The sequence below is a fragment of the Anolis sagrei genome, chromosome 1 (genome assembly GCF_037176765.1).
Source record: "Anolis sagrei isolate rAnoSag1 chromosome 1, rAnoSag1.mat, whole genome shotgun sequence".
Classification (NCBI taxonomy): domain Eukaryota; kingdom Metazoa; phylum Chordata; class Lepidosauria; order Squamata; family Dactyloidae; genus Anolis; species Anolis sagrei.
The window spans coordinates 282,732,525-282,759,938 of NC_090021.1; the positions used below are offsets into that span (position 1 = coordinate 282,732,525).

Below are 27,414 nucleotides of genomic sequence, written 5' to 3' on the forward strand. Positions count from 1 at the left end.
TTCTAGATAAGAACTGGTCGAAATTATAAAATTATAAAACTATTCTAAGCAATCCATATGTATTGCTGTATTATGATAAGAGCAGCCTTGCTTTTAATCAATTTCCCAATAAAGCCAAACATAGGAGTTCATCTTTGTGACACAGCCTCTGCACTAAAGATCAAAACACTTATCGACAGAGAATGAATAATGACTGACAAGACAGTTTCATTATGTATCAATTTTATTGAAAATAAAAACTGTTGCTAACCAAGAAAAAAATTACCAACTTAAGTTTTAATGAGCAACACAGAAACATTGCTGAAGCTACAGTAAAGCAGGGGAGAAACATTTATTGTATTTACTGTATCACATCAATACATTTAAACATTTTAGAATTGTTTACAAATATTTTAACCTGGTTCCCTCATTTGAGGTGTGGAAGCCAGACAGTTTAGTGATCACAAAATTAAAGTTAACAAAGAACTACCTATTTTGGAAAATGAAAATGCCTGTTTATGTTTTAGCATTAATAAATTCACATCACATTAAGTTTTTATTGAAAATGTGTTTTGACAGTTTGAAAATAACCCTCCACTATGTGACAATTTCCTGCTTCTGATACCATTATACCTTGCAATTTTTAGTGTCACACACTGGTAGTCACACAGAACAATGCTCTCTTTGCAATATCAAAATACAAGCTCAGATTGCAAGAAATGTTATATCTCTTTAATTTGTCTCTGTAAAATGTAGATTGAATATTCTCCTATATGCCGCACTGTGATCTCCCTTATGCTAAGATCATTTATAAAATGAACTGAGTCATGAAAAACACCGCAACCAATCTTGATGGAATTCGAAGAAAAATATATACTTCCTGACTACAGCTTATCATTTCAAAATGCACAGCATCTGCTTAAATGGATAACAAAAACAACTTCATTGGTTTGTTATTTTTTCATGTCAACATGAGTTCAGAAGAAATAAAATTATCCCTTCACAATCTAAATAGCCTTCTGTGAGCCATTAAAGGAGAGGTTCTTACTGCATGTTAATCACTAGCTCAGCTCAGCCACGATGGTTTAGTCAATGCTAAGTCAGGAGAAGATAATCTATATGCAAAGAAGAAGCAGAGCCACAGTGGCACTACAGTCCGTGTCTTTGTTCATCACATTTAACTTCAACATGGGCTGCTTTAGTCAGCAAGGGTTCACCTAAGTTGTACAATGGGGCATCTGGATCATTATAATTTTCCAATTCAAATTGTTATTGTTATTGGTTACACTTTACCTAACTCTATTAAGGGGGGAACGAGGGTTGGATAAGCTTCATTCTCTAGAGGCCTATGGTCACTGGGTGAATTTTCCCTCTCTCCCATTTGCAACGTATTCAAGCTTATAGAAAATTTGACTTAAAAGTGGAATATGTATACATCTCTGAAATACCTTAACTGCGGCTCTCGGCAGAGCTTGACCTAGAGCGAGACCTCTTCTTGGCTGGGGGAGGAGAAGGGGAGGAATTTTGGGGGTGCTTCTCAGACCCCTTCCTCTCAGGGGTGCGGCTCCTAGAGGCCCTCTTGTCTGGGGTACGGCTTCGGGAGCGAGACTTGCTGCTCGATTTGGAAGATCTTGCAGACCTGGACTTGCTGCGAGATCTCGAATAACTTCTGGAACGGGATCTGCTCCTGATAAAGATAGAAAAGGTTTTGTAATGAAAACATTTCAAGAGTTCTCACGTGACACCCAATATCCAGTATTCATATTCAATCAAATGATTTGCCTGAATCCAATCTTATATACCGTATTTACGTGAATCTAATGTGAAACTCATTTTTCAAGACCTTGAAACAAATAAAATAAAAAAATACAAAAGGATTTGCTGGCGGATGTAATGCGCAGCAGAAAGAGAATGGAAGGCAGGTGCATGAACAAAGGAGAGAACTGAGCCTTCAAAGAATTGGCACAGAGAGGCAAAAAGATGCAAGAAGGAAGGGGAGAAAGGCACCTTGAAAGAATAGAGAGAGGGAAAGAGAATGGAAAGAAAGTACAAGGAAAGGGAGAAAGAAGATGTAGAGAAGGAAAAAGAATAGAAAGAAGGTGCAAGAAGGAAGGGGAGAAAGAAAAGGCAGAAAAAAGAAAACAGAACAGAAGGAGCAAACAAGGGAGCTGGCCCTGGTGAGACAGTGGCCCCAACAAGCAAAGAACGGAGGTACAAAGATGGCTGAAGGCCTTCATCAGCCGCTCGCCAAAGGAGCAGGCCCCATCCGCCTTCGCCTCTTTCTCCTAGCGTCCTGGAGCTGCAAGTTGCTTTTTCAGCTTGCTGCAGGCCCCAGGAGCAGAGGACAAAGAGGCGAAGGCGCCCTTGGAGGAAGAGGAGGAGCAGCAGCCTCCTTGGTTCCTGAAGCCTCTTCATCCTTGGCTCCTAGGGTCGTTTTCTGCCTCGCAAGCTTGCAGCAGGCCCCCGGAGCAAAGGAGACTGCTGCTGCTCCCCCTCCTCCACAGCTGCCTTTTGTCTCTTTGTCCTTGGCAAAGAGGCTGTCAAAACAGCGAACAGCCCCAGTATGCAGAATCTATTGCATTATGATGTCTTCTAGACAAGATTACTTCAGACGAGATTGCCATCACCATCCCTTGAGGCTGAGAGATGATTTTCCCAGTAGGTTTCTAAGGGCGAACAGGGATTCAAAACTTGATTTCCCAGAGCCCTAATACCAACATTCAAATGATGACTACTACTATTCATACTATTCAAGAAACATACCTGCGTCTTTTGCGATCCTCAATTAGTTTTATCCTGCGCCCATTCAACTCACTGCCATCCAACTTGTCCATTGCACTCTTCATGTCACTAGATGATGCAAACTCCACAACACTATAACCATGAGCAAAAGTGCTGTATGAGTTTGTGATTGGTATCAAGGGAGAAATATTTGCATTTAAAAATCATAAACAATTTGTTTTCCAATTGGACTAGCAGTAATTCTAGTCTTCTTCAAATCCTATAATCACATCACGGATTGGTGCATAATTCTAAAAGACCAGGATGTGGTTTGATGCTTTTGGAAGACCAGGAAATACATTCCTTGCTTCTTTTTAAGGAAATTGTACAAAAACATTATATATACAAAAGGTTCAATATAGTCACCTAGATAAGAAACCTGGAAGCACAGGTCCACTGGAGTATGTTACTTCCTTTCCTTCTCCCAGGCCTGTGGATCTTACAACTACAGGGAGTTTCCTTATGATGGTGTTGCAATAACACTGTGACCCCAATGGCTGAGATCCAAAGAGATGCACGTAGTGGCTCTGAAATTCAAATTCTGAACAGCTCCCTCTATACCAAATGGAAATTCTAGCAGTAAACATATTTTCAAAAGCTGTTTATGCTATATAGCAGATTTGCCCACTAGAATTGTTTGTTAAAAAGCTATCTGAATCCATTCACTAAATATAAAAATCGCTCTTACCCTTCATTTGGATTGTTTCTGTGAGCATCTACAAAGGTAACTTCTCCAGCTTTTCTCATGAAATCTTTCAAATCCTGCAGTAAAAGTTACATTTCAGCTTATAAAAAAAAGGCCGTACTCAAAATATGATGTTAAACAGGCTTCCTGGTTAAGGCTAACAATTATAGTAAAATCCCATATCTTACAGCTACTTTGAGCAAAATTAAACTAATAGCTCACATATAACACTATCCTGTTAATTTAAAGGATTACCACATACATTTAACTATTTGACATTTGAAAGGCATTATTAAATGCAAGGATTTGATAAAACTGGTCTCAGATTGCTAGTATATTAAAGGTTTGCCTGCTAACACTTTCCTTTTCACTTCTACAAAACAAATTTAAACACAAATGTCTTTATTAAGCTAATGCTAAGATTCTGTCACAAACTCTCAAAAGGCCACAACGACAACCTTCCTGGCTTTTGTCAGTCCGTGTCACAACCTCAGTGTTATTTTAACAGAGACTTGCATTTAATGTAATTGAGACTGTTGCAAACACTATTCAATTAAGCATTAACAATGTCTTACAACAAGTTGATTATGAATTATAACCTTAAACCTTTATAAAGTGCCCCAAATAATAGCTGACATTTTATAGCCATAGGCTACTTACCACAATATACCACAAGAGGTCAGATGATATAAGCAGGTACCTTAAGCAAAGAGTCGCTTGTCCAATAATTGCCTAGCAGACCAAGAGGATCTCCCTTACATGGGAGGGGCAGAGGAATGGATCATAGCATTGTGCTTCAGGGAGATGTACCAGAGACCCTGAAAGCACTGGACACAGTCTCCGGAAGCAGCTCTAGAACCTGAGGTTGACCTGTGCTAGCCAATCGAGCTGTGGGCCAACCAAGATCTACATCGCCAAGATAGGTGTGTCATGGGTACCAAAAGGAAAACTCAGAACAGGCCAAGCCCTAGAAATTCAGCCACTAGGAACCCCAACCTCTTGGGTTCTTTCTCCTCCACACAAGAGAAACGAGGGCTAACCCAAAGCAAGGCTGTTAAAAGAGGTTCAAAATGAACTTGGTTAGATATATATTTGTGGAAAAAAATACAAACAAAAACCTAAAACTGAACGACAGTTGATAGGATGCCTCAACTTATTCAGTGCTTAATATTGTTCACTTTAGTCTTAAAACAAACTAGCATGTGAATCAAACAATTTGAAAAGCTGAGCCTTCATACAAACAGTTTTAAGAGAAGCAATCAATTCTACAACATGCAGAGCACTCCAGCCCAAATTTTGCATAACACTGTTGTATGCACATTTCAAAGGTCTAATGGTTCAGGTCATGCTAAAACAATGAGCACAAGAATTTTGAATAGTCAAGTCCAGAGTACTTAGCATCTGTAAGATTGAATTCTCCCCATATAAAGTTCATAACATATAATTAAAAATTATGTTACAAGTATTTCAAACTAATTACATCCACAATAAATAAGACACAAAGCTAAATAATTGTTTTAACCAATCCTTGTATAATTAGCAATTCTTTAGCTTTGACAGCACAAGCATATACATACAAAAGCACACATTTACATTTTAAAATCTGACTATACCACATATGAAATTATGACTGCCTGTCTACTTGAAACTCATTGTAAATTTAATGTTCAATTAGCACACTAGGTACATGGAGAACAAAGCTGTATAAAAGTTCTTATCTTAAATATTACTACCTAGAGTCTGGTCAGAGACAATTTAGGTTGCTACACCTTTCTACAATAGGCCAAGGTTTGTAGGTTCCCTATCTGAAGTATGTGAAAAAAACTTGTAAAGGGAAAGCGAAAATTATCTATGACAAAATGAGGTTCTACTCATAATCAAAAGGAGGCTATGATACCCTTAAAAGCCAGAATGTGTTGGCCTAGTAAAGGAAATGTATGTATGTTCATGTTAAAAGTTTACATAGCTGCATGCTGGATTCAAGACATATTATTTATTACTCCTGAATATCAGGGCACATGTTCAGAGAACATGTGAGCTTAAAATCCTGGCTCTGCTGTTTTCTACCATTTATCTCTAATATTAAAGAAGTAATGATCAAACGCAAAACATATGAAACTACTTCTCACAATAGGTAAACAGCACACTTTAATGGTTTTAATTATATTAAATTATATGAGACAATCACAAGCTGACATCAATGGCCTTTAAAATTATTGATGTACTGCATTCCAAACTGCACCCTGAGATTATTAGTAGTAGTACAATACCAGCCTTAGCAAAATCAGTGAGTTTAAATATTTGCAAAGGTTTAACTTAAAGAAATGAGCACTAAGTGATAAGGGATTGAGCAGATTATGCAATTAACTATGTTAAAATGGGAAGCAATACATTAGAAAATTCTACATTTTGCTATTTAGCATTTTCTGTTTCAAAGTATACAGAAAATGACAAAACAGGGCAACAATCATGTGCAAATTAATGAAGAAAAAGAAATGGGCATGGATGCAGTATGGTAACAATATTCTTCCCTGCCTTTACGAGGCAGACATGAACATCTGCTAGACCTTCAAATTAGTCACCACTTTTTTTCTCAAGCGAAGTATAAATTCTGTAAACATTGAGCATCCTCTGAGATAAACCAATGCCTGAAATTATTTAGTGTTTCTCATACAATTGGTAATCTCACCTATACCCAAAGCATACATGGCTTTTCCATAAAGCAGCCGATAGTTTGTATCATGGCAGCAAAACAGATTTGAACAGAAATGTTTAACTTTGTAATTAAAAACCTTCATAATAATCATCACTGCCTTTATGTTTCTTAGAATGTGTTTGCCTTCCCTAAGCTACTCTTAGCCCTGCTTCACTCAGGCTGGGAAGGCACTCAAAATGAAACTGCTCTATCCAGAAAGCCATCATGCAAAGTAGTTGACTGATTCTGGCTATTTTTCTAGGTTAGGCGTTAAAGTCCCAAGCAAAGAATTTCATAAACCTACACTGTCAGAAAGAGTAGCTCCAACTATTCACAGAAGAAAGGAGAGCAGCACACCATTCCTGTATGTGCAAAGGAAGCCAAAGTGTATACCAGATCTAGTTCATATTCAGTATCTTTTTGATATTCAGTACACATGCCTAAATTCAATGCAATATAACTATCATAAAAAGCACAGGTTAGTCTCACTGTAAACTACAAAACTGGCTTGATAGTTACTACTGCTGTAATGTAATGGAAACAATATACTGTATGAGCATATGGGCCACCCAGATATCGAATGCCTTTCTTTTGGATGGCATCAAATATGGTCTTAAAACCTGGCCTTCGACAAAAGCCTTTGGGCACTTCACTTTATGTGTACAGATATAACATTTTATATTGTTTTAACTGGAACTTTTTAAATTAGGCCATGCCTAATATTTAAAATGTTGAAATGTTGCTGTGACATTTTATTTTCTTACATTTTAAATTGTTCTAATTGATTTTACTCTTAGTTGCCCAGAGATCTTATAATATGAGGTGGAATAAAAATAAATATACAGGTAGTATCCAGGAGCAGCTACATCCTTGAGATGTCAGGAAGAGTAAACACAAATACAACATGCACACACTTCAGAAATGTACTAAAAAGTTTGAGACACAAGTTTCCAACTTCATGAGGCAAGGAGGTGACAGTGGTTTTTGCACGTAGTCTTGGACAGAAAGTGAAACATTTCCCATAACTGTAACCAAACCAAATTAATGGTAGAATATCCCTAATAGCTGAATTGACACTCCAAATTAGGAGGGAATAAAAGTGGACCAGTCGATATTGGGGAGAAAAAGCTTGCTTGTACCATTCCCTGAGGCTTATCTCAAGATGAAGTAACATATCAAATGGTAGTCCTTGACTCGCCTTTGGGCTTGAGAAAGGCGGGATAGAAATATTGTAAATAAATAAATCGTAAATAAATATGGTCAGCTAGCATTTTCTTCTTCTAAGAACAACTTGTCACCAAGCTCCTCCACCCATGGATAGACACTTATCAGTGGACATTCCACGTGGTTATTCGAAAAATTAATTGTTTATCTTGCTTTTCTCTTTCAATCATCCAGTCTCCTTCTGGCAGATATATTTTATGTGTGCTTTTACAACACTTTAGTAAAGACCTGTAACAAACCACAGCAGCAAACTTTTTTTTCTAAAATGCAAAAAAGTAACTAATTCTGAAAGCCTCTTGGAAATAAAACATCAAAATTTTAAAATTCAAAGAAAATAGTAGAAACTGAAAAAATGTACTTGAATTCACTCATTTTATTTCAATTAGTATGCTGTCTTTAGCAAATATGTGTTAAATATATGTATTTTATTCTAAAATTGATCCTGCTGTAATATTCCATATATATTTCATATACTGCACATATTTCACAGACTTCTCTGCATCCTCATGAGAATGTTTCATTCTTGAGTAAGGTCCTTCATTCATATGCTGGCCACTGATGGCTTCCTTGTTCCAGTAGTTGTTTCTTCTATACAACATAATGCCCAGTTTGTACACATTCAAGCTTAAACCAGTTCCTACCCCTTGTTACTTCAAGGTGCCAAGGAAAACCTTGTTTGTCATGCTTCTAGCACTCATTTCCTGTTCTAAAATTTACATGAATTGAAAAATGGTGAACTTGAGACTAGCTAACAGTGCTATATAGCCATACCACAATAGTCTGCGAATTAATATTAAGGTTCAAATTGATGGTAACCGAAGTATAACAGCATCTTGCTGTTCATAAAACTTTGAATTCAGGACACAACCAAAATGGTGGAAGGAATTATCTTGTGAAATATTCAATTTCAAGTTATTAGCATATATCAAATAGCGAAAGTGAAGTTTTGAAAACAGGCCTGTCATAATAATTGGCTTGTTTTCATTAAAAATTACACATAAAACCACATTCAAACGTAATTTTACTGACTCAATTAAAACTCAATTTTTGTTTCCTCACTCAAACTTTAAGAATGGATCTAAGTTTTGAGATTTGTAACAGCACTAGTGAAAGCAGTGAATATAGTACAGGGTGAGGCAGCATAACTTCCTTTTTTTAAATGTGTGCCATTCAGTCGATTGAAGACGTAGCGGAGCACTAATGGTCTTGTTCGAGAGGCGGGAGTATAAAGTTTTGTCCTGACACAGTTCAGTTGCCATCATGCGTTGGAACAGTGAGGAGCATGCTTTTGCTGTTGAGGCCTACTTTTTGAATGGATTTGGAGTGGTCGGCCAGCTCTCCAAATTTGGCCCCTTGTGATTTTTTTCTATGGGGTTTTTTGAAATCCCGTGTTTATGTGAATTGTCCAAGGACCCTACAAGATTTGAAGACCAACATCCAGGAAGAAATTGCCAACATAACGCCTGCTATGCTGGCAAGAGTCATGACAAACGCCAGAAATCGGTTTACTCAGTGTATGGAGAATGGAGATTGGGGGATGTCACCTACCTAATTTGATCTTCAAAACTATGTAAAACAAAACTTTAGGTATGTGCCTACATTATAAAAAAATAAAAAATTCTGATTCATACAATGGGTTTTATTAAGTTTTGAAAAAAGGAAGTTATGCAACCTCACCCTGTATATTAGGTTCATATAGTATAGCTGATTCTATAGTACACTTGCTTGGAAGGGCCACTATAAAGAAACTATGTAAGATCCTCAAGATATATTTACAAGACAAGATTGTCCATGCCACTGAAGTTCCAATTTCCATGTTTGATTGCAAAAAAATGGACATTGAAAAATGCCGACAAGAAGAGAATCTTCTCCTTTGGAATGTGGCAGAGGTTAGAGGGCTATCTCTCAGGAAAGATGCAATTATGTATTCCTGTACAGCAGGGAGTTGGATAACAGGGCCTTTAGGGGGGGGGGGGGGGTCCCTTCAGTAGGGTAAGCTAGACTTGACAATTTAGCAAATTAAAATATTACAAAAGGAGAGGAGAAAAAACAGTACCCATTATTCTGAACATTTCAAACATCAAATGGTTCAGATTTGCAGGGAAATGTTTACCCATATTTCAAACAACTGTTAAATTGACACAGCCCCATTAGCAAAATACAGTTAAGAAAAAAGGACATCATAGACAATTTAAAAGAAAAGTGTATAGTATGCATCCACTCTTAGACAATCTAGCTCATGCAATTATAAAAAGCAGAAGCCCACTTTGCAAGGAAGCCAAAATCTTCTGTACAATGCCTAAATTCATATGCAAGTTAGACAGTCCAGCTAGCTAATATAAACCATAAACCTCCTGAAGAGTACAGACAATATATAAGGGTTTCTGCATTAGAAAGAAAACCAATAGTCTTAGCTATGTGGTTATTCTGTTCATTCTATTAAAGCCAGATACAAACTGGAAACAAGCCACAATTTTTATCATTGAATGAAACCTGCCTTTTAATTTAAAATATTACATGTCTAAAATGGACTTTTCACAGTTCCTTTTAGATGAAGATTATAGTTGTCCAAGAAACACTAATCAGCATTTTAGGTTATGTTGTTTTTAAAGGAATTCACTGTCTAAATATTTATTTGTTGCTATTTGTATCAAAGAACTTTAAGCCTTGGCTTCAATAGTTTTCTGACTCTTTTTTTAACAATAATGTTACTGTTCAGGAAACCAAATAAAACCATTTTTGAGTAAGATAAATCTTATTTAACATAAAGTCCAACTCACCTGCCAGCTGACACGTGAAGAAAGATTTTCAACTATAAGCCTGTGTTCAGTACGAAGAGGTGGACCATACTGGCTACAAGAGAAATTATAAGAATAAAACTTTATTTATAACCTGCCCTATCTCCTTGGGGGAGGGGGGGGGGGGAGGAGGACTCAGGGTGGTTTCCAACAAAAGATGGCAAACATTCAATGACATTATAAACAACAGAAACAAAACAAAACATATCAATACAAACTAGACGTGGTAGATCTAAACCAATCACATTTACAAGTATTCCTATTAGTTCATGTATGCTTCCCCCCTCCTGAAATTAAAATGCATGCTGCTCTGAAAGTTAGTCTGTTCTTTAGAAATATGGTCGTGCTCTTTTTAAATCAGGACAAGGCCATCAATCAGGTGTCATGCTGTTTGTTGTAGGTAAGGCAAAGTGAGTACATACAAAAACCGTAAGACATAGGCATAAAGACTATGGCCCAGTTCACACACGTGTTAATCAGTCAATAGCTTCTCTATGTGAAAATGTCATCTAATGTTAATTCTGTTAGTAAAATTCATACAGTTAGCATAAACATGACACATGATGAACACACTTGCATGAATCACTCCTAGGAATGGATCAGGCTATGCTGAAGGTATATGTGTTACAGTAATGTGTTAACTTCAATAAGCTCCAGTGAGATTGGACACAATTTAGTCCATATATTATATTAATGCAATTGTAAAACGGTAATATGAATAAATAGCAAATCATACATTCATTACTTTAGGCTAGTTGTAAAAATCCACCCAAGGTGATGGTTCTTTCCTTTCTGGCAAGGAAACTAGTCCAATGTGGGCTAGGCAAAACTACGGTGAGGTGGATCTGTAATTGGTTAAGTGGACGAACACAGAGAGTGCTCACTAATGCTTCCTCTTCATCTTGGAAAGAAGTGACGAGCGGAGTGCCGCAGGGTTCCGTCCTGGGCCCGGTCCTGTTCAACATCTTTATTAATGACTTAGATGAAGGGCTAGAAGGCATGATCATCAAGTTTGCAGACGACACCAAATTGGGAGGGATAGCCAATAGTCCAGAGGACAGGAGCAGAATTCAAAACGATCTTGACAGATTAGAGAGATGGGCCAAAACTAACAAAATGAAGTTCAACAGTGACAAATGCAAGATACTCCACTTTGGCAGAAAAAATGAAATGCAAAGATACAGAATGGGGGACGCCTGGCTCGAGAGCAGTACGTGTGAAAAAGATCTTGGAGTCCTCGTGGACAACAAGTTAAACATGAGCCAACAATGTGATGTGGCGGCAAAAAAAGCCAATGGGATTTTGGCCTGCATCAATAGGAGCATAGTGTCTAGATCTAAGGAAGTAATGCTACCCCTCTATTCTGCTTTGGTTAGACCACATCTGGAATATTGTGTCCAATTCTGGGCACCACAATTCAAGAGAGATATTGACAAGCTGGAATGTGTCCAGAGGAGGGCGACTAAAATGATCAAGGGTCTGGAGAACAAGCCCTATGAGGAGCGGCTTAGGGAATTGGGCATGTTTAGCCTGAAGAAGAGAAGGCTGAGAGGAGATATGATAGCCATGTATAAATATGTGAGAGGAAGCCACAGGGAGGAGGGAGCAAGCTTGTTTTCTGCTTCCTTGGAGACTAGGACGCGGAACAATGGCTTCAAACTACAAGAGAGGAGATTCCATCTGAACATTAGGAAGAACTTCCTGACTGTGAGAGCCGTTCAGCAGTGGAACTCTCTGCCCCGGAGTGTGGTGGAGGCTCCTTCTTTGGAAGCTTTTAAGCAGAGGCTGGATGGCCATTTGTCAGGGGTGATTTGAATGCAATATTCCTGCTTCTTGGCAGGGGGTTGGACTGGATGGCCCATGAGGTCTCTTCCAACTCTTTGATTCTATGATTCTATGATTCTATATTACAAACCGTGACAACCAACATGTTTTCCCTTTGAATATGGAAGCAGAGTCATTTCAATTTTACTTGTCTGTCTCCAATAGTCCCACATTTTAGAATATCCAGATCTTCAAGGTATTTAAGTAGAAGTCACCTCTGGAATCCCTTCTTGTCACACCATCTACCAGTTGTAATGAATATGACTACCATGCCAGACGTCCATGGACATCTTTCATATATCCTTCTTTTAAAGTTCACTTTTAGCTTGTCCTTACTGCCGTAACATTATTATTACATTTATTTATGCCCCGCTTTATCTCTCCCGAAGGAGACTCAAAGCAGCTTAACATAAAAGCATTAGCATACAATTTAAAATATAAAAATATAAAAACATTAAAACAGAATTAAATATAAACAGTATTAAAACATCACAGTTAAAATCCATTAAAACATATTCAAAGTTAAAAACCACAGCACCCCCTGGCATGTTCTAAAAATTATCATCACAAAATAACATCACTGTACTAAATGAAAAAAAAGAATCTAAACAGCCTATTTTAAAATGCAAATTTGGCTGTTCCCAATCCCTTTTTTCAACACTGGAATAGAAAAAAAGGATGTCTGAATAATATACAAATATACTAAGTCAAAGCAGCTCTTATTACAAGTATCTTAACAATTTCTTGAAAGAGACTACATCAAACAGAGGATTCTAGAGGAAAAATCGATAGTTACAGTTCATGAGTCTCCTGAGGGCTGAGAAGGGCAATATATTTATTTATTTATAGTAAATAAATAAATAAATTTTCCAGGTGTAACATTTTTACGTAAGAAACTAGCAAACATGTGCAACAAATACAAATTCCATAATGATCACTATAGATTTGTAGACTACAAAATTTATTTTGATGTAGATTTTGCTAACACTGGGGCATCATAAGCTTTTTAACATACAAGCATGTTTTACTTGAGGTTTATATTTTAAGAAAATATGGCACGGAATGAACTAGATGGCCTCTGTAATTCCTTTTATGATTCTATGAAATTATCACAAGTTTAGGCTATTGACATGTAACTGAATGTAACTTGTACATCATAATGAATATCAATGGCCATAAAAAGGATTACATTTTAGCCATAAAACCCTTGAGCCATTTACAGCGCAAGAGATAAATACTTCACTAGCTCATATTTCCATCACAGTATTAAGAGGTAAAAGTGTCACTTCACAGTGAGATAGCTAAGATATAGTACACACACATATATAGTATTTAAAAATAAAAATAAATGGTCAAAAGTCATCAGCCTAAAAAAAAATCCAAAGAGCTTTCACTCCTTGGAGAATCTTGAGCTAACTATATAAACATTACCAAAAATTTTAATTGTAAATATCAAAGTAATCACAGCTGGCTATACACACACCTTTAAATTTCATATAAGGACGTACAAATATGAGACATCTGGAACCCCAAAAGAATGGCAGGAGGTTGGACTTGATGACCCATGTGTTCTCTTCCAACTTTGCAATTTTGATTCATAGAACTTGCCAATACGTAAAGCGCATACATACTAATATACTTTTAGATTTCTCACAAATAAAAAAGAAACAATTTCTTACCTAGATCCACCCCCGTAGGACTGGTAATAACTGAATCGTTGCGAATATCTGCCCCTACCCCCTCTCCGGGCTCTGGCATGTTCAATTGTAACTCTTTCATAACAAAGAAAAAAAGACATATGGAAATAAGCATACTGAAATTATGCATTTTCTTTCAATGCATTCAAATAAATCAATGAAAGCTTCTGGAGTATTTGAAAATAAAAGCATCTACTCTGGTCACTACAAGCAAGGAACTCTCATTCTCAGAATACCTTCTTCAGACATGCATCTGTTTTAATCCGCCCTGAGTCCCTTTGGGGAGAGAGAGCGGAATATAAATAAAGTTGTTGTTGTTGTTGTTATTATTATTATTATTATTATTATTATTAGACAACTTAAAATATCTGTTAGAGGCCTTATTGAGAGAGAATATGTTTTAATTATATTTGTTCAGGAATTTACAGCAGTTGACTAAAAAAGTCAAACCAATATTTTGCATTACATATACTGATAGCAAGAGGAATGGGAGAGTCCATTTGTTTTTGCTCAGAGGAGAGTAAGAAACACAGGAAGGTTTCTGAACTTACGCATTTTCTCTCACATTCTCTATGTTTATCAGAACACGTAAAAGAAAGCCTGGGACTCTCTCATTTGTACTGTAGTTTGAAAATGTCTTCTTGCAGTGGAAATAATAGAAGCCAGTTTCTAAGAGAAGTTAGTCTCTCCTGACTTCTGACTGTGTGATAAAACATTGTTATTTCTTATCTTTTTCAATCAGTTAGAGGTCCAGGGCAAATAATTTCTTGACTGAATGAATTACTTAAAATTTTGCAATTTGGTTTTAAAATATACATTAGACTACACAGTTTAAAAAGTGAGAAAAAATAATAACATTGGTCATTACTTCTGATAAATTATGTAAGATTACCAATCAAAATGCTGGACACCATGTTCCTTTTATCCAAGAAGATAATTATATAATGCCCATTGGGTGAAATGGCAAGTGGTTCTTTACTATGAAACAAACATTAAGGTGAGATAATAGATAAAAGTTCCCCTTTGAAAAACTAGATAAACTACTATTTCTCTCTTTTTGGCGAGGAAGAACTACTAACTTTCTCTTTGACTCCCTTGAAACAATGGAACATGCCATCCCAGACTCAGGAAAGTGAAGGGTAGCCTTCTAGAAGCCATTTGACTTCAATTCCCATCACCTCCAACAAGCATTGCAAATAGTCAAATGAGAGTTCTGTTTCAATATCATCTGAAAACTCCTTTGACTTAAAGGAAGGAAAAAAGATAAGATACTCCAAACCACAGTATAAATGTTAATCTTTTCATTTACAAGCAAAATGATTTAGAAAGTATTTGTCAGTAAAGGGAATTAATTTTAGGAGTAATAGGTTAACAAACTGGCAATTAATTCATTGTTAATAGTAAGCATCAGTTATAACAATTTACTAACTGCAATTGCTCTTTCAATTGTTTTATTGGAAGTTAAATTTACCTTTCATTACATAGTTCTTTACCATTCAGTTCATAAACGGCATCATCTGCATCTCGGTGATCCTCAAATTCCTAGAAAATGAGAAGAGTAATGAGCGAAAGAATAAAACAACATTTTTCAATGGTCTTAACACTGTTCAGAGATTGCATCTTAAGTTATAAAAGAAGCTAGACTACCACACTTCAGTTTAAAAAAAAACAGAGAATACAGAAACAGCTGCTAATTCCAGGCATTTCTTCACTTATATAAAGCAACTTGGTTTCAAAAAAGAAAGTAACTTTTTTTTTTAATTTACTGGGACTGGGGATAATTTAAAGAGTTCCCATTGAACACCACTTGTTTTCCAGATATTTAAAAACTTGTAATTTTTATTCACGCAAACTGAAAATATATATTTAGCATCTAGGCATCCTCATGATGCTGGTTAACTGAGAGCCTACTGCATTTATACTGCTATTAGTTTTTTGGTATAATTTAAAACTGTATTGTTTTAAATATGTTGTACTGAATCCCATTATTGGGAGAAAGGCAAGATAAATACATAAATACATATAAGTCAAAACCAACAAAATATTTGTCATATGTAATGCAATGCGATCAGATACGATATATTATGAGGCTTCACAGATTTCTGACTGTTATATCAGCATATTTGAAAAATATAACAGGAGCAAATATGTTAACTAGAGAGACAGTGGGATGTAGTGGTTTGATCACTGAACTATGATTCTGGATAGGCTCAGGCATGGAAACCCAATAAAAATAAGTATAGAGAAGGTTTTGTTGGTCAAAAGTCTGGAGACAACTTCCAAGTCCTTCACTGAACCATATGGTGAAACAGAACCTAGCACATTAGATTTGTGCATATTGTGGTTTTCATTTCATGAAGAATATTCTTAAAAATTAAAATCAAATCATATGAGTGTTCCATATACAAAAAAGAATTTGTTTTAAAAAGAGCTAGTACAATTTTTATGAAACTCTATGGGGTTTTGAAGTTAACTAGGTCTCCAAAATTCAGTAATCTGTCAGAAATATAAACTTCTAGTATATTTCATTTATACAGGAGGATTTGCATCTAAAATGCTTGTGGAAGGGCACTGTAACTGCTGATTTCCTATCTTTAGAGCAGCCCACTGTTGAATGTAATATGGTCCTCTAAAGATGGGCTGGGCATTTTCTAGAGTGGGACCTCCTAGAGCGACTTTTAGATCCCTGTATTTTTGTAGAAGAGTCTATCCTAAGCAAATGATATCCCAAACTTGGTAGAGGAAAAAAGATGGTTGCCTTTCCTTTTCTCCAGTCAGTAGAGAGACTGTTAGAAAAGTGTCTGTTAAGTGAGGCAAGAGTGCCTGCTGCATAGCATGGTAGTAGTCATCATCACGAATGAAGTGGAAGTTGTCTCCATGGGTCTAAATATTCTAAAGGCATCACAGGCTGAAGGGGGATGTCAGAGGGAGGTGGGGTAGAAATACTAACTCTCACCTGCCATATTTCAGGGACAATCACTTGCACTTTTAATTCTGAAGAGCGTTTTATGGGAAACTTGTACTTCCACTTTCTCCAATGTACTGCCCTGTAGATATAACTGACTGTCTCTCTATCACTCCTAATCAGCACGGTTAGTTGAGTTATTGTAACTGAAAAGTCTTTAAATCACTGTAAAGGTGGACCTAACAGGAAGTCTTTAAATCACTGTAACGGGGACTTAACAGAAGCTGAAGAGATCAAGAGAAGGTGGCGAGACTATACAGAAGATCCGTACAGGAAGGATAATAATATCGAGGATAGTTTTGACGGTGTGGTGAGTGAAATAGAACCAGACATCCTGAGGAGTGAGGTTGAATGGGCCTTAAGAAGCATTGCTAACAACAAGGCAGCAGGAGACGATGGGATCCCAGCTGAACTGTTTAAAATCTTGAAAGATGATGCTGTCAAGGTAATGCATGCCATATGCCAGCAAATATGGAAAACACAAGAATGGCCATCAGACTGGGAAAAAAATCAACTTATATACTAAATGGTAAAGACTGCTCAGACTTCCATACAGTGGCCCTTATTTCTCATGTCAGTAAGGTAATGCTCAAGATCCTGCAAGGAAGACTCCAGCAATACACAGAGAGAGAGTTGCCAGATGTACAAGCTGGGTTTAGTAAAGGCAGAGGAACGAGAGACCAAATTACCAATATCCGCTGGATAATGGAGAAAGGCAGGGAGTTTCAGAAAAGCATCTATTTCTGTTTTACTGACTACTCTAAAGCCTTTGACTGTGTGGATCATAACAAATTGTGGCAAGTTCTTGGTGGCATGGGCATACCAAATAACCTTGTCTCTCTCCTGAGGAATCTGTATAAGGAACACTTAGCAACAGTAAGAACTGACCATGGAACACAGACTGGTTCAAGACTGGGAAAGGCGTACAATAGGGTTGTATACTCTCACCCAACCTAGTCAACTTGTATGCAGAACACATCATGCGATGTGTAGGGCTTGATGAATGTAAGGCTGGGGTAAAAATTGCTGGAAGAAACATTAACAACCTTACATATGCAGATGATACCACTTTGATGGCCGAAAGCGAGGAGGAGCTGAGGAGCTTTCTAATCAAGGTGAAAGAAGAAAGTGCAAAGGCTGGGTTGCAACTAAACATCACAAAAACCATGATTATGGCAACTGGGAAATAGAGGGAGAAAACATGGAGGCAGTGACAGACTTTGTATTTCTAGGTGCAAAGATTACTGCAGATGCAGACTGCAGCCACGAAATCAGGAGACGCTTACTTCTTGGGAGGAGAGCAATGATCAAGCTTGATAAAATAGTGAAGAGTAGAGACATCACACTGGCAACAAAGACCCACATAGTTAAAGCAATGGTATTCCCCATAGTCACCTATGGATGTGAGAGCTGGCCCATAGGGAAGGCTGAGCAAAGGTAGATGCTTTTGAATTGTGGTGTTGGAGGAAAGTTCTGAGAGTGCCTTGGACCGCCAGAAGATCCAACCAGTCCATACTTCAGGAAATAAAGCCTGACTGCTCATATGGGGGGGGGGGGGGGGAGGAGGATAGTAGATACAAAGATGAAGTACTTTGGCCACATCATGAGAAGAAAGGGAAGTTAGAGAAGACAATTATGCTGGGGAAAATGGAAGGAAAAAGGAAGAGGGGCTGACCAAGGGCAAGATGGATGGATGGCATCCTTGAAGTGACTGGATTGACCTTGAAGGAGCTGGGAGGGTGATGGCCGAAAGGGAGCTCTGGCATGGGCTGGTCCATGAGGTCACAAAGAGTCAGAAGCGACTGAATGAATGAACAACAAAAAAACAGTGCCAACGACAGATACCTTAAATATATCTAGTAAAGAACTTCAAGCATCACAGTCACTTACCCAAGGTCAACTGTTTCTATTTCAAATATTAATGCTGGTCTTACTTTCAATGCTTTCTCTGCCCAAATTCCACATTTGGAGGGAAAACATGACACTTGCTTTATCTGATTAAATTATGCTTTTAAAAAGTAGGGCCAAAATTAAGAAAAGTGTATCCTGGCAACTGCAAAAGAGCAGTTCCTGCTTAAAGCTCGGTTACACATGACAGTAGAAAACTAATAATGAAGCGTTATAAAATGGAAGATAATACTGTGGCACAGTAAGAGAGCAGAGGCTGCAATATCACTGACTCTTGTTTAACTACACATGGTGGTGTGCGATTTAAATACATTAAATGTAAGACCTGCTAAATACAGGTGGATAATGTGTCACCAGGAAGAGGGACACTGGCAAATGAGGATGCTTGCCATAGATGCAGGCGAAACGTCAGGAGAAATGCCTCTAGAACATGGCCCTATAGCCCGAAAAAACCCACAAGAACCTACACTGGCAAATATTGGCATGCCCAATAGCAACTGCTCCCATATTGGCAGATTCAATAGCAACTGCTCCCATTCTATCACAATATGCAGTCAAATTATATAGAAACATTTATCTTCACTAAAGACTTAATGGGATAGTTCCACTGGTTCAAAACAATCCCACAGTAAATGCTAGTTATGCAATGTACAGGTCTGCTAATAATACCCCTGATGTTTTGCAACTGAAACTTCTGCAACCACGTTTTCACCCTTAGCATATTTTCTGGGTAACAACTAGAAAATGGTAGCAATCATATTCAATGTATGTGTGTTTTCCATATATGTTTCCTCTCATAATAAAAGTCTCTTTCACGTGACAGTATCATAAACAGATGATCTGACTATAACACAAAAAGCAGATGGTCAAAAACATGGTATTGCAGTACAAAAATGACTTTTAGTGATGTGCCTTCTAGTCAACTCCAATTTATGACAATCTTAAAATCAGATTTTCTCCACAAGATATATTCAGACAAGATCTGCCACCACCTTCTAGTCAGAGAGGTGTGACTTGCCCAGGGTCACATAGGCCTTTCCACACAGCCTTATATACCAGAATATCAAGGCAGAAAATCTCACAATATCGGCTTTGAACTGGGTTATCTGAGTCCACACTCTGATAATGTGGGATTTTCTGCCTTGGTATTCTGGGATATAGGGCGTGTGGAAGGGTCCCAAGTTGGTTTCCATGGTGTAGGAATCAAAACCCTGGGCTCCAAAAGGGGAAGCCCAACACTCAAATCACTATACCACATCAGCTACAAAATATGAACACTACAAAAAAACTGAATTGCTTACAAATCCATTGGACTAATTTGTATTGCTTACTATGTCATAGCAAATTACTGTGTTATAGTAAGTCATTTGCACTGATGTAGCCACTGTAGTGAACTGTTCATGATAAAAAGACAGAACAGACTGGCTCTGCATTCCAGACAGAAAAACACCAGAAACACAAAGACCATCAGAATATTCAAAGTAGTAGTATCAAAAATAACTTTTTTTCCTGGCACAGCATCATTTTGCTGTATTGCTCCAGTATTTCATAGGTGTAGGCAACTGTGTGGATGGATATATATATGTCTCTTCAAGTTGCCTATTAAATTATGGCAATCCCATGAATTATGCATAGTTTTTCTTCGGCAAATAATACCCAAAGGTGGATTTGTCAGTTCCTTCTTCTGAAGCACAGCACTGTTATTCACTGCCTCCCATCCAACTAGTAGGCAGGATTGACTTTACATAGCTTCCAAGAGATCAGGTGGGATTTGATGCTGTTGGAACAGCCATGGACAAACTTCGGTCGACCAGACGTTTGGACTTCTACGTATACACACACACACACATATAGGTTGATGACCAGCACAAAAACAGGAACAAACGTCAGAATAGGAACATATATAGTTAGGTATTAAGAAACGATTCCTATTGGATTTGAAGTCCTATTGGAATTGAAGTCCAAAACAAATGGGGGGCTGAAGTTTGCTCATGACTGTGTTAAGAGCATTTATGCCCATGTGGGGAACTACCATATCATTATTGCTGATAACTACTACTGTGCTGTACAGCAGGCACTGTTACCTTACTTAATATGCATTTTTCCTAATGTGAATCTCTCTATTGACCAAAAATAAAGCAAGGCAAACATCTTTTTTCTGTACAGATATGTTTGAAGGAAGCAGGGGATGATATGTATGAATTCAAATTAATTTTAACATGCATTTTCTGGATCTTTCCTGAGGAAAAAACTTTTAGCAGAACACTTTTAACATGTATCAAGTTACACTATATAGTTATTGATTAGCTTTACAGCAATGCCCTCACAAATTGTTAGGCATCAGTACAAGGTCAGCCACTGCACTAATGCAAACTTTTTGAAACATATATCTCTTCTTACAAGAAAACAAAACCTAAGTTTCTATACAGACAAATAAGGTGACAGGGCAAATTCTAGCCTGCAAAACCCTGAAAAAATTCTCTTGGCCAGATGGCCAAAGGAAGTGGATCATGAAAGCAGCAAGTAATGCTAAACAGAGAAACAGGACATGCAAATCAATGAGCCTTACTAAATTTACTCAAATGATCAAATCTTGAGGAAGTAACATGTTTTTCTCTCTGTCTCTCTCTTGCATAAAAGAGTGATAAAGACAGATGTATGTCTCACTAGCACTATTGTGTTTTCCCAGCAGCCAGAGCTGGATGGGTTTGTTTGTTCTCCCAGCCACACATATAGAGCTAAGGTGTGCCGAAAATATGAGCATGGACTGCTGGAGGGTCACCTAATGCCTCCTGATTGCTAGATTCTTTCAAAGAAAGGTGAAGTAGCCAGGCAGAAACGCACTTCTCAGATTTACATCTGCAATTCTCAACGCAAACAAATGATGTTCTGCTGTAATGAGTATACTCTTATGCAACTAACCTAATTATAGAATTTCTGGTACAACTTTAAAGATACCACAGTAGACTGTTACATTTCTTCTATTCCAGGGGCAACCTCCCCCCAGTTTCTTCTTTCAAGAATAATGTCTTCAGCCATTTCAAACATTTGCACTTAGATTTAAGTCAAAATAACTAATATTATGCAATTAGAGCTATACAGCAAAGAACGTGCAGTACTAATGATAGTTGCTTCTCTTCTATCTTCATGACCTTGAAAAGGGAGTACAGTGTTCCCTCACTATATTGCGGTTGGCTTATTGTGGACTTGCTATTTCGCGGGTCCGCAATAAGCAAGGGGGGGGGAGTCGCGGGGGGAGGAGGAGGAGGGGAGGGAGAGCCAGGCACTAGGCCTTAACCTGGGGCTTGTCTCTGCCCACTCAGTAGCAGCCTCATCCTATTCGCCGAGTCTACTGCTCGCCGCCTCAGAGGCCCCTTGGGATTTGTTGACGGCACTGACGGACCAGGCCTCAGCCCAGCCTGGCAGTGCCATCAACAGCACCCTTGGAGGCCCCTTGGGCGCCATCAGTGGGCTCCGAGGCGGCGAGCAGCAGACTTGGCAAAGAGGTTGAGGCTGCTGCCAAGTGGGCGGAGCATCCTTACTTTATGAATTTTCACTTATTGCAGGTAGTCCTGGAACAGATCACCTGCGATAAGTGAGGGAATACTGTAGATGAAAAGTACAACACACCCAATTTTAGGAGTGGAGAGAGTTGCCTGTGCTGAAAAAGATGTTTAGGTAAATCCATTAGGACATAAGCAACTTACAAATCAAGACTATTGGTTAAAAAAATTCAGCTAAAATGCCTTTTATCCTTTAGGTATTTTCTTTTTCAAATAACAAATGAACAACAATAAAAAATATACAAGTGCAATATTTCACATGTCCTATTTCTTAACTGTTATCAGTTACAGATAGCTGCTTGTGGTCTTTTAGCTTGATGTACCTACCACAAAACCAAAGCCATTTTTAAGATTTATTTCACGGATGCGACCATATCCCTTGAAAAATTTCTCCACATCTCGCTCTCGGGCATGTGGACTTAGACGTCCAACGAAGACACGACAGCCACTCATTTTATTCTAAATGGCAAAAAGGGAAGATTATTAGCTCATTAAAAATACTAATTATAATTATGCCAAAAATGTGTTCTAATGATCTCAAAACAAGTTAAAATTTCACATGACAGCAAAGATGCAAACAACTTACAAAGGAATCTAAATTTATACTGTACCTGAAAAACTAACAAGAGAAGCAGTCAAACAGCAACTCACTAAATAAATAATTAAGGTAAAGGTTTCCCCTGACATTAAGTCTAGTTATGTCCGATTCTGGGGGGTGGTGCTCATCTCCATTTCTAATCTTAAGAGCCAGCATTGCCCGTAGTCATCTCTAAGGTCATGTGGTCAGCATGACTGCATGGAGTGCCATTACCTTCCCGCAGAAGCGCTACCTGTCGATCTACTCACATTTGCATGTTCTCAAACTGCTAGGTTGGCAGAAGCTGGAGCTAACAGCAGGAGATCACCCCGCATCCCAGATTTGAATTGCCAATGTTTTGATCAGCAAATTCAAAAACTCAATACAGGCCCCAATAAATAATTAAGGTCTTTTTTTCCTTACACCAGCTGCACTACTGTTAGGAATAATAAGGCTTTCAAGTTGTAGGGAGTTATTGTGTAATTCAGAGGTTGGCACACTCCTCCAAAGGGAGGAGAAGGCTCAGAAAAAGACAATGTCATACTACACCCTGAATGTCCATGATAAGCAAAAATCAGTCACAAAACAAGCCTCCTCATCAGGAGAAACTTATCAAGTTGACAAGAGATTGGACATTGATTTTTTTCTAGTTGGGATTTAAAACAATGGCCACTTTAACAGGACATTGTACATTCACAGATTTTGATGCCTATGGTGGGTACTGGAATCACATGTCAATGGATTTCAAGGACCAATTTTAAACAGTTCAGGTTCTGCTTATCTTTCTGAATGTATCTCTTTCTATGAACCAGCGCGAGCTCCAAGATCTGCTGGGGAGGCCCTCCTCTCACTCCCACCTATCACAAGCATGGTTGATGGGGATGAGAGAGAGGGCCTTCTTGGTGGTGGCCCCCCAGCTTTGGAGCACTCTCCCTAGGGAGATTAGGCAGGCCCCCACTCTGCCCACTTCCCGTAAAGACTTGAAAACTTGATGTTCCAATGTGCCTTTGAATAATGGTTTAGCTACTGTTCAGGTGTGTCTAGCCCTAATTTATTGTTTGGATTTCCGGCACTTTACTTACAGCTCCAAAGTTTGCACAAGCCTTTGCCCTGCCGTCTCAAATCTGAACATGCCCACTTTTCCCAGCTACTGGTTGTTGATGTTGGTTGATGTATGTTTATGTTTTTATTGTTTTGGTTTTAATTGTTTAAATCATATTGTTATTGTTTTTAATTGTGTTACCTTGTAACCCTTGTCTATGCTGGGCTTGGTCCCCATATAAGCTGAACCAAATCCCTTTAGGGAGATGGTGGCAGGATGTAAGAATAAAGTTGTTTTTGTGGTTATTATTATTCAAAGCATGGCAAGGTCCTCCAAACAGAGGCAAAGGCTCAGAACCCGATCCTGCACTCTAAATGGGCTACGGAACAAGCCTCCTAGCCAAGGCCCCATCTACATTGGCCACTGTATGCAGTTCAATGCTAGCTTCAAACTGTGGGGGCCCTGACCACAAACACCGACAAAGGCATGTGAAAGAAACCCCTTAATGTGCATCAGTGGCCTGTGCTTTGTGCAATCCCCATCCGATTCACCACCTGTTTCCGGGTTTTTCTATGGAGCAGTGGTTCCCAAATTTTTTTTTTTACCAGAGACCTACTGAACAGGCACCACTCTCCAAAATTGATAACAAAGGGGTTACAAATAAGTTTTTAGTCAACTTTAGAATCGGTTTGGTTATCTGGGGTGCTGATTCAAAGAATTGGACTGGATAGACCGTATCAGCTCTAGTTCCTGATACAGAATATATGCCATCCAATCGTTGCCATCTGCTCGCCCACAGAAAACTATATTTAATAAGCCTTGGCACTATAAGAGGGTTTCTAGAGACCAGTTGCTCTCATTGCGATGGTGTGGTAACAATGAGGCGCAGATTGTATTTTAGTTCTTGCAGACCACTGGTGGGCCATAGGTTGGGAACCACTGATATGGAGTCATCTGCCTGCAGAAACCATTTTATTGTGTGAATTTGCTTTGTTGTTTTACTTTGTTATTGTAATTTTATTTTCTGGTGCATTTTGTTTCTTGTATTCTGTATTTTATTGTCTTGTATTGTATTTTAAAGGGATTGGCCTCATTTAACTGCCTCAGGCCCCATTGGGGAAATTGTGGGGGTATAAACAAAGATTTCCTCTCTTGTAGTTTGACGCGGAACAATGGCTTCAAACTACAAGAGAGGAGATTCCATCTGAACATGAGGAGGAACTTCCTGACTGTGAGAGCCGTTCAGCAGTGGAACTCTCTGCCCCGAAGCATGGTGGTGGCTCCTTCTTTGGAAGCTTTTAAACAGAGGCTGGATGGCCATCTGTCAGGGGTGATTTGAATGCAGTATTCCTGCTTCTTGGCAGGGGGTTGGGCCCATGAGGTCTCTTCCAACTCTGTGATTCTATGATTTATTATTATTATTATTATTATTATTATTTTCTTCCATGCTGGTTTGAAACTGCCTGTGTAGATAGATCTCCAATACCCACGGATGGAACCAGACATGGCTTGTTGAATAAATAAAAAGTAAAACAATAAATAAGCTAGAATAAAGTTTTAAAAAGGCATGTGGTACACAGTTTTCGTCAACTTGCGGTGCAGACGGTGGAAAAGTTAAGGTTTCTTTCCTAGTATTTACCTTCCACGCGGATTGGAGTGAACTTTGACTGTTTCAGATGCACTGGCGAGTCCTGGCCTCGGAGAACCTGGAAGGGAGCAAAAGCGACGTGTGGAGAAAGCGGAAAGGGAGGGAAGAAGGGCCAGAAATTGAAGGAGGGAAGCGGGGAGAGATCTGGGAGGGAAGGGGGCCACACTCGCCCTCCCTCGGCAGCAAATGCAAGGCAGAGAGAGAGGGGGGGGGGAGAGAGAGAGCGCGCGCGCGTGCAGGGCCCCCGTTGAGGGCCCAACCGAGGCTGGCGCGACGGAGAAACAAAGGCCCAGCCGCGCTCCCCACTGCCGCTGCTTCCCCGGAGGACTCCCTCCCTCTCCCTCCCCCTCCCTCTGCCCTCCCGACACGAGGCCAGGCCACTCACCGGCGCTTCTGGCGTGTAACTGAACCCGTAACAGCCTCCACCCGCCTCACTTGCTACGGTCCGCCAGAGAAAATGGCGGCGCTGCTTCCCTTAGGAGGAGCGGCAGGGAGAGCGGCTGCGCATGCGCAGTCCGTTCGCCCCTCAACCCCCTTCCCGCACTCCAACCCCCAGAAGGCAGTGCGGCGGAATGTGCGTCTCATGCCCCTTGGAGAGAGGAGGCTGCCTTCATGGGAGTTGTAGGCGAAAGGTGCCTCCGCTGGCTGGGCAGAGGAGGGGGGAGGAGAAGAAAGGCAGGATGGGATATGTTGTGGTTGGGGGTGTTAGGCGAGCAAGGCAGGAGAGGAGGTGCTCCCAATACATGAGAATGGGAAGCAAAGGTTAGCCAAAGGCCAGGGCGAATGCATTCACAAAGATATCTATAGGAGAGTAATAAACAGATTTCAGACTTTAAAAAGTCCTCAGTTGGGCACAATCAGATTCTGAATGTTCCAGATGGCAGAGGGGAAACTTTTTTGAATAGTTTATAATGCAAGGTTTCAAAATTTTCATCAATCCTGCAAATTTAAACACCGAAAAATAGTTTGAATGAAATGTTTAAGGCTTGTTCAGTTTAACTGCCTTTTCTACTTGTAATTAAATGTAATTAGATCTCTCTTCTTTCAGTGTCACCACTCCCATATAATTTCCAAGAGAGAGAGACTCAATTAAAACAATATCAAGATATCTAAATAAGCAGGGTTTTTCAGTCAGGTGGATCTATGGCAGGCCTGGGCAAACTTTGGTCCTCCAAGGAGTTTGGACTTCAACTCCCACAATTCCTAACAGCCTCAGGTCCCTTTCTTTCCTCCCTCAGCTGCTTAAGCTTCTGCTTCTGGCTTGTCCTTGTCTTGAAGTTCTTCCTGTCCAACACTATTCCTTTTCTTGGGTTGTAAGACCTGTATAGCTCAAACCCTGCTAATCCAGATAATGTTTCAGTAACAGTTTGCAAACCACAAGTTTATTTTTGCAACACATCTATCAACAAGTCTATGTGTTTTTTGTTTGGATTCTTTAAAATGTTGATATTCCAGAAGAGAGGAGACTTCAGTCTCTGTTGCTATCCAATCAGTAAGGTTCTAACATTGAACATGGACTCCCAAAGCGATGCAGAATCATAGAATAATAGAGTTGGAAGGGACCACATGGGCCATCTAGTCCAACTCGCTCCACACAGGAAAAGTACAAAGTATCCCTGATAGATGGCTATCCAGCCTATGTTTAAAAGCTTCTAAGGAAGGAGCTTAGCACTGTTGGTAAGTCATCAGCAATTATAAAATATATCAACCAAATATATCAAAGCCCCAGGTTGGCGTGAGCTGCCAACTGTCAGCCTAGCCCATTGTTTACCTAAGCAATTCGAAAACAGCTTTAGTTGTGATTAGAGAAATTAGGTACCGCTAAAAGTGGGGGAGGTGTTTTACAACACCATAAAGAAAGAACATCAGAAAATGCTGGGTGACTAAAATGAAGGAGGAAGTCCTGACGGCTCTTCATCATAGAGGATAGAGCAACATCACCCCCTGGACTCGAGCCCAACCTTCCATGGCACCAAAAACAGCTGGACACTGAGTCGAAACAAACTACCTCCTTCTGTTCTGTGTATT

General features: G+C 39.0%; 1 protein-coding gene across 1 annotated transcript; it reads right to left on the reverse strand.

Annotated features, from left to right (window-relative positions):
• Positions 1 to 307: 307 nt before the first annotated feature.
• On the reverse strand, positions 308 to 25,897 carry LOC132767324 (serine/arginine-rich splicing factor 5-like). Its single transcript, XM_060762147.2, has 9 exons — positions 25,772 to 25,897; positions 25,378 to 25,444; positions 22,447 to 22,578; positions 15,155 to 15,225; positions 13,666 to 13,758; positions 10,145 to 10,217; positions 3,449 to 3,522; positions 2,743 to 2,853; positions 308 to 1,666 (listed from the first exon to the last, which is right to left on the reverse strand). The coding sequence occupies exons 3-9, from the start codon at positions 22,570 to 22,572 to the stop codon at positions 1,429 to 1,431; spliced, it is 786 nt and encodes a 261-aa protein (XP_060618130.2). The 5' UTR covers positions 22,573 to 22,578; positions 25,378 to 25,444; positions 25,772 to 25,897; the 3' UTR covers positions 308 to 1,428.
• Between the last annotated feature and the right edge of the window lie 1,517 nt (positions 25,898 to 27,414).

What these genes read in the sequence shown, in the direction of transcription:
- LOC132767324 (XM_060762147.2), bottom strand. Translation starts at nt 22,572, where the DNA reads ATGAGTGGCTGTCGTGTCTTCGTTGGACGTCTAAGTCCACATGCCCGA. An exon ending in AAAATGGCTTTGGTTTTGTG is followed by an intron (nt 15,226 to 22,446) that starts GTAGGTACATCA and finishes CTCATTTTCTAG; the next exon opens with GAATTTGAGGATCACCGAGA. An exon ending in GAGGATCGCAAAAGACGCAG is followed by an intron (nt 1,667 to 2,742) that starts GTATGTTTCTTG and finishes TATCTTTATCAG; the next exon opens with GAGCAGATCCCGTTCCAGAA.